This window comes from Delphinus delphis, chromosome 17, assembly GCF_949987515.2.
Source record: "Delphinus delphis chromosome 17, mDelDel1.2, whole genome shotgun sequence".
Lineage (NCBI taxonomy): Eukaryota > Metazoa > Chordata > Mammalia > Artiodactyla > Delphinidae > Delphinus > Delphinus delphis.
In genome coordinates, this window is record NC_082699.1 from 53,054,709 (window position 1) to 53,070,257 (window position 15,549).

A 15,549-nucleotide genomic window follows, 5' to 3' on the forward strand; every position below is an offset into this window, starting at 1 on the left:
CACCACTATTTTATATAATGGCAAGGTTGACTAAGCAGTGATATTTGAAAATTTCTTTTGAAATGTCCACATCTCAACAAAATTTATATAGCTAACATACCATGTTTCTGGAGAACATGTTTAGAATCTTCTGTGGTAGGAAAAAATATACGTATAATACATATAGTTTTTTCATTTTTTTCACTTTCCAACTATTATTCTTAAGGTAATATTTCTTTTTGTCTAATAATGACCGCACGATGTGACAACTGTTCCTTAAAAGCTCCATTCCACCTTGAGAATAAGCTGATACTTTTCTTAAGGCATATTGAACCTCTCCACCCATGAGAAATTGGCTTGCCTGCCTGGGAAGGGAATCCCTAAGCACAGGTTGTGTGGGAATAATGAAATCTGTCATATGCCTTTTAGGAGTATCAGTTTCAGGGTCCAGCCGATTGGGACTCATTCTCTGATTCTGTCACTCATGCATGGGCTGTGTGAATTTGGGCCAAGTTACTTCATCTTCTTGTGCCTCAGCTTTGTTGTCTGTGTTCCCCTCACAGCCTTGAATAGAGTGTTAAATACAAGAGAATAGGGCTTGGTCTGATTTAACAAAGAATCTGTAGTGCCCAGCATACAAATGGGTCCTGAATAAATATTTGTTGCATGGATAAATATATGAACTATATAACTAGAAGAGTATAGCGATAGTAATTATATAATAGGAATATTTTGAGGATACAGTGACATAAAACATGATGAATACAGAGCACAGTCCTGGATCAGAGTAACTCTTACTGGAGGGAGTTCTAGATAAGTCAGGATAAGTTTGCCTTCTGTGTCTAATCTCTATTTCCCCTTCAGATTGTGGATGGCATATTTATATTAGGACAAGTGGCCCTGTGCCATACTCTAGCACCTGGGAACTGTGTAAGATGGAAAATATTTACTACTACACATATCTCTTAACTCTTTCATAATATTTGGGAGAAGTAGAAACAAGCCAAGAGGATTAAAGGATTTTAGCATACAATCTAAAACTCATGTTATCAATGAAGATGTTTTTAGAAGTTAAGCATGCATACCAGAAAACTAGAGGTAGTGTATATGATATTTCATTGATTTTAAGATGCATGTTTTAAATTTTTACATGTCCAAAATCTGGACACATTTTACAATCAATGGCATCTTACAATTGATTGGACTTTCTTTTGTTCTTTCTTTCCTTTTCTTTCTTTTTATTTTGTCTTTCCTCTCTTCCTCCTTTCCTTCTTTGTAGTTCATAATATAATAGGGTATCTTAAATAGATTTAATAAAATATGGTACATATATTAAATTTGTCTTTCTCAATGTTTATTTCTTATCATAGCGCAACTCTGGAAAGGGGCTCTTTTTTTCTACTTTCCCATCCCATGAAAATTTAATACCATAGATATACTCTATATCTGTTTATGTATTGCATGTATATTTATTTTATGAATAAAAAGAGTAAGATATTTTTGTCCCCCCACCAAGAAACAATTTTTATCCCATTGGGGACACTGTTATACCCATTAAGAAGGCAGGTATGAAAGTGATAAATCTGAATTATTCTTAGTTTTAAAAACCTCATTTACTGGAATATTGGAAATCATAAACTAATTCTTAGGCTTAGGTAGAGCTATTGGCTTTAATTATATAACAAACTGACTAGAAATTTTATTATTATCATGAATGACTGTCAAAATGCGTGTAAAGTTTGAACATTTGCTATTTACCCCAACAGTCAGAAAGCTATCCATAATATTTTTTGTTAACAAATAAAAGATCGTCAAGTTCACCCAGTGGTATCATTCAACATATCATTCTCATATTATGAAATAAGACTACTTAATAATTTCAGTGTATATACATTTAGGATGTTCACTACTTCACCTTTACTTACAAAGTCATGATTTTAAGGACATAACTTGAACACTACATCAATAAAGAGATTTTTTAAAGACCATCTAGTTTCCATGGAATACTAAGAGATACCGCCTTTATACTGCACATATGCACTCAGTGGGGAGGATGAAGATGCACAACTCTCGAAGCCTTTGGGTAGCAATCTTCTACCGCAGTCTAAGCAGTTTTGGGTTTCTACCTCCAACCGTAATGATGGAATACAGAGCTCAGTCCATTTGTGATCGGTCATCTGCACCAGAGGAAAGATAGGGACTCAGTCTATGACCATCAAATCAGGCTTTTCTCTTGAAAAGAGAATTGTTATATTCAACAGTTTTAACTGATGGAGAAAGGAGGGATTTATTTACTTGGAGAGTATCTTTAAATGGCAAAGTTGTCCAGTGTGTTCTTAAATGCTCACTTATCTTTTCTCTGGGCTATGCAGTTTAACTCCCGTCTTTTAGAATTAGTGGTGCAAAAGATTCTAAAAATTAGTGATGCGTAAAACATTTAACTTTGTTGTATGCACTGCAATATTATTTGGTATTTGACAATTCAGACATGTGTATATTGGCCTGGTTGCGTTAAATGGATATTTTTGAGACTCAAATGTGAAAAAACGAAGTGTTGCTGTTTTGGGGGATGTGAACTATTCTAGTAGATCAAGCAACGTATGAACCAAATGAACACAGGTGGTACTCAACAGAGACTCATCAGCAGTGTACAGACATCCATATCAAGGCTTTATCAATCAAGTTAGTATTACACAGGCTTTTGTAAATAAACTGAAAGTGAATTCAAAACCAGAAATCATCTCCTCCACTGCTCCTAGTACTTGCTCTTTCTCTGCCTTTTAATCGAAGCATCTCCATGATACTCCGGGCATAGACATCTCTCAAGTTAACACTGATATATGAGTCAGTGGCTATATTCTTGGTAAGTTTCTTCAGAGCCTCACGCTGTCTAACAGCTGCTTCCTTGAGCTTTAAGGTGAAGTAGCAAGCAGAGAAGCGGTCGTTAATAATAGCAATGGGCAAGGCCAAGACAAGGATTCCCGATAAGATACACATGAAGGCCACGATTTTGCCCGTGGTGGTGTCTGGTCTGATGTCCCCATATCCCACGGTAGTCATGGACGTTGTGGCCCACCACCATGCACAAGGGACACTTGTGAAGGTTGTGTCGGGAATGCTCTGCTCAGCAAAATATTCCACAGTTGAAAATATAGAGATTCCTACAGACAGAAATAGGAGCAGCAGGCCAACTTCTTCGTAACACTGGGTGATTGTCATTCCAAGTGAGCGTAAGCCTGTAACAGAACAATTGGTGTCAGTCATGGGCACCCCTCCTCTCTTCCTTCGTCCTTCCCTCCCTTCCCTTCTCCTTCTCTGCTACCCACCCACACACATGCATTTCACATTTAATATGGCTCCAGCATTGGGCAATGTTCTGGGGATATATAGATATAAATTATAATCTTCAGGAAGTTCTTAGTCTAGTTGATGGGGCCAGATTGAGAAGGATAGAAAAATATAAATAGATTCATTCACTCACTTATCATTTATTAAAAACCTACAATTTATACAAAAGAAAGGTGAGAGATGAGTTGGAGGGCAGGCAGGGGACGTTTGATAGGAGTTTGTACTTTATCCAATGGGAAACTTTGCAGCATTGCACGTGGAGGGCTCTCTTGGTCAGGTCTGCATTTCAGTGCCTCACCTTAGCACACTTTTCTAATGAAGTTTTATGTTGTCTCCTTATATTTTATGTGTCTGTTTTTCTCACCTTCCTGATAAAGTTTAATACAATTAGGGGCATCATTATCTGAAAGTCAGAGGAAGTAAAAGATGAAAATGAAGTGAAGCAGCAGAAACAAGTTAGGAATCAGTGACAAAATTGACATAAGAACATCAAATGTACATGCGAGGACATTCTCAGAGGTGTAGCAGGAGGGGTTCCTGCACTCCCATGGAAGCCATTGAAATTTTTGTCCTTAATACCAAAGCTATAGGAAACTATCTCCCTTGAATACATAGAATTTCTCCTTTCCTGTCGGGAGATAGACCTGAATACAGACTATTCCTCCATTGTGAAAAGGTACAGGGGACTGGAGCCACTAGGGAATTCACTCACTATGAGGCATAGGTGAATTTCCCATTGCTAATTCTGAGGATTCTGCAAGACAGACCCAGGAGAGTCCAATCCCACCTCTGACGAGACTAAACCCTCAGGATAGTAAGAGGAGCCCATTACAGGATCGTGATTTGAATAAGGTATCTTTCCAACTCTAGAGAGATACTGATTAAAGTTTATCCACATTTCGAAGTCGTATTAACATGATGTCACAATGATACGGTCTCAGAAGTCCAGAGCAGTGCCTCTTGGAATCACTTTTAAATTTTTATTCACTCACTGGAGACTATTTTAAATATGTTAAAATACTATTTGTGCTCTCATTATTTTGAATTTTGTTCTTGAAATTTTCAGATGTTCTTGAACTATTAACCAGCTATTTTAAAATACCAATGAATATAACTTTGAGGTTTAACTTCAAAAGACATTTAAAGAATACCTTTAGAATACTGGCCTTGATATGTCTGTATTAAATTGCATTTCTGAAATATATTGACAACATACGAAGAAATGCATAGTGTTTGGGAAGGTTGTTTTCATTTCAACATTCTAAACATTTCATTTTGTAAAGAAACAAAGTGGCCTGAATTTCTGCATGTTACATCAATTAACTCAGATAATCCTAAAAAATAATATGAGATAGATGTTATACTTATGCCATTCTACAGGTGAGCAGATTGAGACACAGAAAGGTAGCATATCTAGTACAAAGTTACATACCAAAGACTTAAAATTAGGCTGTCTGGCCCACCCATTGTCCTCCTAACCATTATTCTATAATACTTCTCAATTTTTATTTATAGTTAATACATAGGGGAATATGTGATCTATGTCTATATTTTGCTAAATGTAATGCTTTAGATAAAACTGTCAAATATTTATGCAACTGTTCATATCTTTTCAATAAATTAAGGCTTTATTAATCCTTCTACTTGCCTTAGAACTGACAAAACCTTTGAAGAGGTGACATTGTGGAAACATTGACATTATTTTCTTTTTCCTTTCTTTTGGGAAAAAAATGTATTCTTTACTGGGTGTTTTTAAATTGAATCCTGTGAAGAGTTTATAAATACTAGAAGAAAGCATCCCATTATGTGTGTCAGAAAACAAAGAGTGGTACTTCTAAAAGTTGTTGGAAACCCCGTTATCAAATCCCTGGTATATGAGACTAGCTAGGAGAATACACTACTAAAACTATATTAGGAGAAATCGTAGTTTCCTCAGAGATGTGTGGGACAAAACATATCTGAGGTTAATTCCTCCCTATATTTATAGGGAGAGACAACTACCATCAACTCCTTTTAGGTGACCAGTCAGGCATATATCTAGGGAAATAGGTGGGAATAGGACTCTCTAGTCAAATTATTTATATTTATATGTATCGTATGAATATGGCATCCTACTCCAGTGTCTCTTAAAGTGTGGTTCAAGACCACCTACATCAAAACTAACTTGTTAAAATATATGCTTCTGGATCCAACCCCCCAAACTAAAATCTGACTCTCGGGGATTGGGGCTCAGAATTTGCATGTTAACAAGGTTTTCAAGGGATTCTTATTTTCATTAAAGTCTAACATAAGGTAACATATGTGCTCCAGAACATCTAACAGCCGGCTGGGCCGGCCACTGAAAATCATTGCCCTTGGGGATGCAAGCATCATCTTTAATGGATTTGTGTGATTTCCTCTGACATTGCCTAAAATTTTCACATATAATTGTGTGTGTGTGTGTGTGTGTGTGTGTGTGTGTGTGTGTGTGTGTTGTGTAGAGATTTTTCTAGGGAGAGTGTTCTTTAGATCTTCAAGGCTTTATGATACATACAAACAGCTAAGGAATTCCCGTTACCATCTCTCTTGTGCCTCCCCAATTAGGGACAAGAAAATTCTCAGATACTAGACAAAGCATTTAATTAGTGTCTTTTGCTTTCTTCCAAAGCAAAATTTCCATTGTTTCTTCAAAAATCATGGGAGGGCCACCAGTGCCCAGTCATCTCTCTTTCTGCATAGCCAGAGAAGGCCCTGGAGGACTTTCTCTTCTCCCAAGGAACACATGTGATACTTCCTTGGACACAGAAAAGAAACTGGCTTACGTTCCTATATATCACATATAATCTGTGCATATCTTTTTATGTGCTGTTTATGCATATTTTATGTAGAACCTTCCAGAAACACAGTATCTTTAATTTTCGTACATCTTCTGGGCACCTGGGTTAAAATAAAGTTAACGTATGGTTAAATTGTTTCTCAAATGTCTTAAGGAGAGGAATTGTGTGAGAGGCAGCTTGTCCTCTATACCTGTGATAACAACCTCAAGGTTTTGCTTTTCAGTACCTTTCTGGAGATCATAATTGGGTGAAATATAGGAGTTGGTAGTTTTGAGTATCAATTTGGAGTCAAGAGTCGTTTCCCTTGGACCATGGTCAAAGCACTAATGCTTAAAAACAATGGCAAATTAAAAGGCATCAATGAAAACTGAATACCTGTGGAATGCCTGCCCAGTTTGAGCATGCGCAGAGCCCTAAGCAGCCTCAAAACCTGGACGATGCGCCCCACGTTTTCCAGCTCCTGTGTAGTCTGGCTCCCACTCAGGCTCTCTACCAGAAGAGTGATGTAGAAGGGCAAGATGGCTAGGAGGTCTATGATGTTTGGCACCTTTCTCAGGAAGCGGCACCTGTCCCGCACGCACAGGAAGCGCAGGACAAACTCCCCGGTGAACCAGCTAATGCACACGTACTCCAGGATTTCCAGCAGCTGCAGGTCCAGCCAACTTAACTCGGCTGACATCAGAGCCATGTTGACGATGGACACCGCCACGAAGATGATGGATATGACCCCAAAGATTCGGGCAGCTGTGGAAGACCCCGGTTTCTCTAGGATGTTCCAGAGCTTCTGGCGGACGGTGGGGCAAGGTCCTTGTGAGAAGTCCTGTTCGCTCTCATGTTGACTTTCCTGGTCTTCTGTGTCCTTCTTAAAGTCTAAAGTTTCACTCAGCTCCTTTCTTCTGAAGTATCTTTTAGAGAAGACAACTTGGTGATTAGTCTAACTTTTTTTAAAATACAGAAGTAAAGAGAATTAAACTTGGCAGTGAAGTCATGCTTTTTATTTCAGGAAAATGCAGAAAATGTTCATTCATATTTTACCCAGGCTTTCTTCCCACAGTACTCAAATGTTCTCATTTAGGATTATTGTTTTTAAAATGGCACTTTCATGGTAGAAGTTTATACAAAAGAATTTATACATCGCAAAGCTACTTTAGATTAAAGCATTTTATCACCCATTTTTTCTGGTAACAGGAACAGAAGTTTGCGATATGTAATTTTTTTTAAGGTGGCTAATGGAAAGGTATTCATGAAGAAATGGTAGTAATAGCAAAGCAATAGCAAAATAATAGATCACCAAAGTCCCACAATCATCCACAGTCAAAGAACCAACTTTCTGCCTTCTGTATTTAAAGCAGTTCTTGTCCAAGTTTTAAAAGTTAGTGTCCTAGGTTTGATAAACAATAACGCTCTCCACTGAAACCTACATCCCTATACATGCATTTTTTGGAGCATAAGATTTCGGACTCATTTATTTAACCACCAAATATTTATTGCAGGCCTGACCTCTCTTGACTTATAAATGAATTAGCATACTGGAAAAAGGAGAAGGTTCAGAAACTTCCAATCAGAAGTTGGCTTTGACACTTTCCGGCCTCCACTGCCACCCCACCTTCTAGCTCCGAAGTGGGCACAGGTATTCTTAAACCTGGCTTGAGCGAGGCTTGTGTAAAGCCTCAAATCTTTCCCTCTGCCGCCCTCTCTCCACCGCGCCCGCTGCCCCGCCCAGCCACCAAGCGCCTCGAGGGTACCTGTCCCTGCAGCAGGAGTCAATGCTGAGCTCGTCGATGCCCCAGTACTGGATCTCCTGGAGGAAGGAGAGCGCGCACAGCTGCTCCATGACGTGCAGGCGGCCGGTGCGATAGTAGTGCAGGACATAGCGGAATGCTTGCGAGCTCCGGTCGAAGAAGTACTCGTTGTCCACGGGGTTGGCGTCGTCACAGAGCTCCAGGGGGCTGGGCACGGCGGTCAGGGCCCCGGGGCGCCGGCACGAGGCCACCACCACGGCCAGCTTGCCAAGGCGCGTGTGTGGGAAGCAGGACAGAGCCTGCTGCGAGAGCACAAAGCGGCTGCCGCCCACGTTGACCGTGAAGCTGTCCCCGAGCGCCAGGGGCTCCCCTTCGCCCTCGCTGCAGAAGACGCTGGAGTCCAGCGAGGTCAGGGAGGCGCTGTCCAGCGGCGAGTCCGGCGACGCCCGGCCGCGGGGAGGCAGCTCCATCCTTGCCGCCGCTGCCGGAGGGCGCCACAAAGTTGGGGGCGGTGGCACGTCCGGGATTTCCCGGGCTCCCGAGGTGGGTTCCTCCCACCCCCGAACCCTTACTCTCTCCACCCGCCTGTGCTCGTTCTCCCTCTCGCCGCTAGGGCGCTGCGAGTGCGCCGTAGCAGCGCACAAGTGTCTGAGCGCCGGGTCTGGGAGGAGCGGAGGGGTCGCGCCCAGGGAGCTGCTCAGGTGTGGACCAAGCCGAGGACATCCGCAGGGCACACTGCCGGTCGCCGTGGTCCTTCCCGGACTCAGTACCCCCTCCCCAGCTTTGTAATTGAGATCTCCAGCCCGGGAGGTGTATGGGTTGAAGGCCTCCCTGCTTGGGGGTTGGAGCGGGAGGGGAGGGGAAGGGGGAGGGAGGTCTACAGTGGAGGAGGGCACGACGAATCTTGGAGGAATGCAAGCAAGGGGAAGGGCAAGACTCACTCCCGCCTGCAGGAGACCAAAACGAAAAGTTCAGAAGGCAAAGGAAGTGGTAACCGGGTCTGAGTCTTTTCCAACTTCAGGATATATATTCCTCTCTCTGCTTTTGCTGCGCAGTTTCATAGGCCTCCCAGGGAGTGGTCGCTGGGGATGCGCGCACGTGGGGGAGGGTGACCTGGGTGCAGGGTTCGAGTCATTTGCTCGCATCCACTCTCATTCTAGTCTGTCACTCACGCTTCGTTTTATTCTCCCTCCTCCCCTAATTTTTGACCTCCTGGTTGAGAAACGAGGACAATTAATGATGACTTTCGATTAAGTCCCAGTGAGTCACTGAGAACTAGGGGTCACCATTGCCAGCTCCCGTCACGTGTTGAGGCACTTTGCGCCCTTCGGTTTAGGCTTTTCTGTCGCTACAAGTTTCCCGGAGAGCAGGTGTTCTGGGGGCATTCTTCGGTACACAGCAGAGCTGTCATTTTAGGAGAAGGGAAGGCAAAAAGACAAGGACTAGAACAGGCGTGGGCTGGGGCAGGAGTTTAAATAGTAACGACGACTCGGTAAAGGGAGAAGCCGAGCGCTGTGCCCAGGTGAGGCTAGAAGTGCATCCACGGGGCCCCTGGGAGTCGCGCCCCGGCCAACCTGTTGGACACGGGGCGGGAGCGAGGAGGAGGGCAGGGTGACTCACCTGCTGCTCCGGGCACATCTGGGGTGCGCTCAGTGGGCGCAGCTGGCTGCGTAGCCTCGATTTGATCCTCGCGATTTACACGTGAGTCTGACTTCACAGGTCCGGGAAGAGGGCTGTGCTCGCGGCTGAGCTCCTCGCCCGCGCTGGTTGTCTAGCCTCGCCTCTTCGCCACGAGCCTCCCGGCTCCGGCCCCTAGGCTGCGGCGGAGGGTGGCCGCCCCCGCCCGCGCACGCTCCCAGCCCTCGGCGGTTCCCAGCGCCAGCTGTGAGGAGAGCGGGGAGCGGAGGGAGGTGAGACCGGAGGAGGAAGTGAGGCGCTCAGTGACTGAATCTTACATTCATCCTGAAGGCGCTTCAAGGATTACTATATTAGATTCTCGTTTCCCGGAATCTGTGCGCTCACAAATGCTCAAGAACAAAATTTTCCAGTTGTATAAATCTGCGAAACTCAGGGTTAGGGCAGTTATGTTAACTGCTTTGTGTGGCACGGTTCAGGGTTGTCCTCATTATTTCCAGAAAGCGTCTGGGAATCCTGTATTTTTCAGAAGTCTTTGCAAGAATGAGTGCACCGCACTTAGCTCCTTTTTTTCCTTGTAAGTAGTTTTAGAAAGTATATATAAAGAGGTAAAGCAGGCAGATTGACCTGAAACATAGTTGTTTAGTTCTGGCTTTGTCAACTGGCTGTGGAAGCTCTAGCTGGCATTTACTTCAAGGGCCTCAACGCCTTCCTTAGTAAAATTTCAGGTTTTAATAAAAAACACCTAACCTTTACTGGGTGCTTACTTTATGCCAGGAAATTTTTGTAAGCCCTTTACTCATTCAGTACCTTATTTAATCATAATAACAATACTATGAGGTAGAAGTATACTTGATTTACAGAAGGGAAGACTGAGGCAGAGAGAAATTATGTGATTTACTTAGGGTCACACATTCCAGATTAAAACCCAGGACTAATTGTCAGAGGCTGGCCCCATAAACACAGTGCTTGGGACGTATCATTTTTGTGTGATCTTTAAGTAAACCAAAGTGTGGTTGTATTTATTTACTTACTTTTGCAGCTTTCTAAAGAAGGGCAGGAGTTTAATGATGTATTTTCTCTAATCTTTCCACAAATGCTTGTTGCGCATCCACTATGTACCAGGCACTATTTTAGGTGCTTCAGATGGCTCCATGAAAAAAACCAGACAAGATCCCTGTCCTTATGGAACTAACATTTTCCTGTGAGAATAAAAGAACAACTTCAGTGAAATTTATAAAACAGTATACAGTATTTATCAGTTGTGGCTCTTTGGACGGCTATCCTCCTGGTTAACTTTTGCCTCTATAAAGAACTCTTCCATGCAGAAAATATGGAGTTAAAAATCATCCTAGTAAGTAGTTCATCGTTATGTATGAGTACTGTGAAATTAATTTTTTTAAGGTAGTGAAGATTTTCCCTTACATAGAAAAATTTCTCCAATATTTCACTTATATATTGGGCGTTGAAAAAAGCCAAAAGTTCTTTTAAGCCTTATTCATCCTTTAGTGTGAATAACTTGAATCAAATGATTAGCAGTAAAGTCTCCCCTAGCTTTACAGATTATTGTGAGGAAGGAGGAAAACTTTCAGAGGAGAATGACAGATTTGGGTGAGAAGGGAGATCTTGGACAGGTGACCAGAGGTTAGCAAATGGTGACTGAGGCTTGCAGGTCTCCTACGCTGCCACCAGGACCCTGGAATCAGTTGTAATTAGTGGTGTCCTGTAGAAGTAATTGTAACAATAACCACTCTTGAAGTGTAAGGCTCAAGCTAAGCATCTGAATTCTCACAATGATCCCATGAAGTAAGTATTGTTATCCTTAGCCACAAATCTCAACTCAGAGGTGCACAGGCACTAAGGAACTTTCCCAGTTGTATAGTGAATATGTGAAGGGGAGTATATTAAGGGACCGAAACTGGGGTCTTTCTGACTCCAGATTTCATCTCAACTGCTAAGAACCTAAAATTTTCAATTGACATTCAATTTGATTAAAACAGTTTCCACTAATTAAAGTAATTATAACTAGGGATTTCACTGGTGGTGCAGTGGTTAAGAATCTGCCTGCCAGTGCAGGGGACACGGGTTCGAACCCTGGTTCAGGAAGATCCCACATGCTATGGAGCAACTAAGCCCTGCGCCACAACTACTGAACCTGTGCTCTAGAACCCACATGCCACAACTACTGAAGCTCTCACGCCTAGAGCCCATGCTCCACAACAAGAGAAGCAACGCAATGGGAAACCCGGGCACCACAACGAAGAGTAGCCCCCGCTCGAGGCAACTACTGTCTCACCTAGAGAAAGCCTGTGTGCAGCAACGAAGACCCAACGCAGCCAAAAAACAAAACAAAACAATAATTATAACTAGAAAGATGGTTACTAGTTAACTGGGAGTATACAAACACAAATGACCTATTTTAAAATACAGTCTCTTGGGTAGCAAAAATCCCGGCCTTCTTCCCTGTCCTGTTCCCTTTAATCTGTTGTCTCTGCTCACTCATTGATTGTCCAGGTTTGAGTCAGAGAGCCCACTGAAAAACATATGACAAATTAGGGGGGAAATAAATCCATGCAGAGGGAATCCTTCCTGGTCCCTGATCTTGACCTGCGATATACCCTGAAGTATGTCAAGAAATGAAAGAAGAATTGCTGATAAGTAGTTGGGGATGGGGAGGTCTTGCTTTCCATCTCATTCCTACTTAGCATGGGAGGAATGTGATTGTCATGTAGGAGGTAGCACAGTACTGAGACAGGAAAACTCGACAACCTAATGGCTTTGTGGATATTTCCCTAGTCATCAGATGTTATATTCAGGTGATTTTCCATTAACAGTCTTGTGATGAAGTGCGCTACTGGTGTTTGGCTTTATCAGGTCTTCAAAATATTGATAGGAATGTTGAATCCCCAGGTACAACTTGTATTTTTAATTCTTCCAATTTTTATGAATATTTCCAAATTTATTAATGAACAGCATGCATTCTTAACAGTCGTGTTTTTAAATTGGATTAAAAGAAAAATCACGATACCTTAAATTGACTCTAACGCAGACAATTATGAAAGTAAAAGTTAAAAGTCATTTGAAGCACGTTCAAAATTTCTATTATTAAAAACCTAGACCATTTTATTCAGGTTTTTAAAAAAGTAATGAAAATGTATTTATATTATTATTGTATTCCGTTATTCTGTGATTTATTTAAATAATATAATATGTTTCTGTGAAATTATTAATTCTCATCTTTTATTTGAAAGTTTTAAAATGATTTTACATATATGATTATAAGTTATTGAAATATTTTTAAAGGAAAATGTACATTTCTTATTAATTTATATCCCCAATACTGCAACTTTACATTTATTTTTAATAATTAAATAGACAGGGGACGTATAATGACTGAAAAATTTTGAATAAAGCAATTTATAGACTTCAACTTGAGTAAACTCTACATTTTCATTTTCAACCATTTCATTTTCAACCACATCACTGTAGACTCACACTAGAACCCCTTTAATTTATCATTCATTAACAATGCAGACCATATTTCATGCGAGGTGTGCCTGCCTATCTTTGACTCTGTGTTTCATTACCTAGGGACTGACAACCAGATGAGTTAATTGTAATGATGTTCAAAATGCCTTTGTGTAAGGACAAAATGACTTTATCTTCTTTCTTTTCACTGCATTGGAATATGTTTAAAGGTAAAGGAAAATCTGACAAATTCTATCTATTCATCTTTCATGTGCCTTCTAGGTGCTTGGAATAAATCCTCCCAACTGTATAACAGCCCACTCTAATGCAGAATTTAGCTTAATGTGGGCTTGTTCTGGATTCCTTCCAAGGGGAGGCAATTGTCTTTGGAAGTACCCAAGAACTCATTTTTATAGCCTAGTCTGCTACAGAGATCACAGGATGGGTTGATGATGGTGATGAGATAGTAATATGATAATAATAGATGCTACCTTTACTTATTCAACCTCTACTCTGTCTTTTATTAGCTGTGTGACCTCAACACGTTTCTTGAAACTTCTACGTCTCATTTTCCTCATCTGTAAAGTAGGAGTGACAGTAGTACTTACCTTATGTTGTTGTTTTAAAATTAAATGAGATAATCCATGTAAGTGTTTAATGCAGTGTCATTATTCTTGTTGTCACTTTTATTATTATCAAAATGTTGCAGGAATATTTTTCTAATCCCCCTTACTGAGCACTTACTGTGTGATAAGTGTCATGTTAAGTGTTTAGTCTCATTTCATTTATAATTCACAGAACCCTATGAGGAGATTATTATTATCATCCTTAATTTACAGGATCACAGCATTTTAATAACTTCTCAAGTGTTATACTGATAGTCAATATAAGCTTGAACACATTCGTTTGATTCAAAGCCTTCAAAGGGCATTAATATGAAAATAATGTGATGATGAGAAATCACTGTTAGAAATGCTCTTCTCTTTAAAAATAATTTTATACGGAGAAAATTTCTATTCTATGCTTCAAATAATTGAGCGATGACCATACTTCATATACCATGACCAACACATTGCCTGTGATTTCACATTTTAGTAAATTGGATCTTTCTTGTAACCATCATAAAGTTGATAGTCAACTGGATTTGTCATTAAGTGATTCTCACTGTGCCCTTATGATATGCAAAAGATATAGTCACATTTTTCCTGAATTACCAAGAAAATATGTAGAATCAGGCACTTATTGTTCACTGGATTAACTCCTATAATTACACTGAAATTAAACTTTATAAACAAGATTTAAAAGCACTGGAGCAAAAGCAAGGCAAGTGCTCTGCTCATCATGTTCTGTACACTGTTAAGTGAACCTAATATTGAATTTGAAAATCATATTTTCTTTTTTAAAGCCTTTTTACCCAGCTCTATTGAATTACCTTACGATGACAGAGAGGTAGAGTCATACAGACCATTAAAAACTGTTTCTCATCGAGTATATGCAATTTATTAATATTAGAAGTAAAATTGTATTTAGGCTTATACTTATTCTATTTAGTGCTTTCTTTCATTATCAAGGAACTCAATAAACTTGAATTCCATCCTGTAGTTGGAAGACAGGTAATCTTTGAAACCCATACGTGTTATAAAGTTTTTTATGTTGTATTTTCTTGATTTTCCTGGAATCAACTCAAAATTCAAAAATTTTTCACTCAGTAAATATTTTAGAAATGTAATTTTCTCAGCTTCAGGGGAGATGTTCGTATGTATATACAGATAGAATATATATATTGTATATTATATACGTCATATATATTATGTATGTGAATACACACACATGAAAAACTAAGAGTAAGGAAAGTTTACAATGATTTCTATGTCAGTGGATCACATTATTATTACTCTTTTTTTTTGCGGTATGCGGGCCCCTCACTGTTGTGGCCTCTCCCATTGCGGAGCACAGGCTCCGGACGCGCAGGCTCAGCGACCATGGCTCACGGGACCAGCCGCTCCGCGGCATGTGGGATCTTCCCAGACGGGGGCACGAACTCGTGTCCCCTGCATCGGCAGGCAGACTCTCAACCACTGCGCCACCAGGGAAGCACCACATTATTATTACTCTTAACAAGGAAAGTAGTGAACAATCAGAAGCAATATAAGGAGAATAGTAGAGATAAGTAAGGGGAAAGACAATTTTTCTTTCGAAGTGGTTCTTACTTATATAGTGTAGTTCCTTTAAATAGCATCCTCATGGCATTTTAAACATGATCTAATTAAAGAAAATATGAAGTAATTTTTTAGGACACATATGCTGAAATCTGTGCCAAAGTAGTTTTGTTAACTGGATTGCAATGCTGTATAGAATACCTATTATTCTAATCTCAGTTTAAGCACATAGAACAACATTAATTTAAATAAATATTTTATACATGAAATCCATTGCACACAAATGGGATAAACACAATACTGTTTGAGTTAAAAAAAAATCACTGCTTTTTACCCTTAACTCTATGATCTGCTTATACTTTTTTTGCTGGTTCAAAAGAATAGAAAAATGGGTTTTTAATC

General features: G+C 40.4%; 1 protein-coding gene across 2 annotated transcripts; it reads right to left on the minus strand.

Annotated features, from left to right (window-relative positions):
* Positions 1-1,327: 1,327 nt before the first annotated feature.
* KCNV1 (potassium voltage-gated channel modifier subfamily V member 1) lies at positions 1,328-9,648 on the minus strand. 2 transcript variants are annotated; one of them, XM_060035240.1, is made up of 4 exons: positions 9,506-9,648; positions 7,889-9,289; positions 6,519-7,048; positions 1,328-3,215 (listed from the first exon to the last, which is right to left on the minus strand). In XM_060035240.1, exons 2-4 carry the CDS (start codon positions 8,353-8,355, stop codon positions 2,704-2,706), a joined length of 1,509 nt encoding a protein of 502 aa, XP_059891223.1. In that variant the 5' UTR covers positions 8,356-9,289; positions 9,506-9,648; the 3' UTR covers positions 1,328-2,703. The 2 variants fall into 2 exon arrangements, with proteins under 2 accessions (XP_059891223.1, XP_059891225.1); XM_060035242.1 differs by having other exon boundaries at positions 7,889-8,366; positions 9,506-9,647.
* Positions 9,649-15,549: the final 5,901 nt, after the last annotated feature.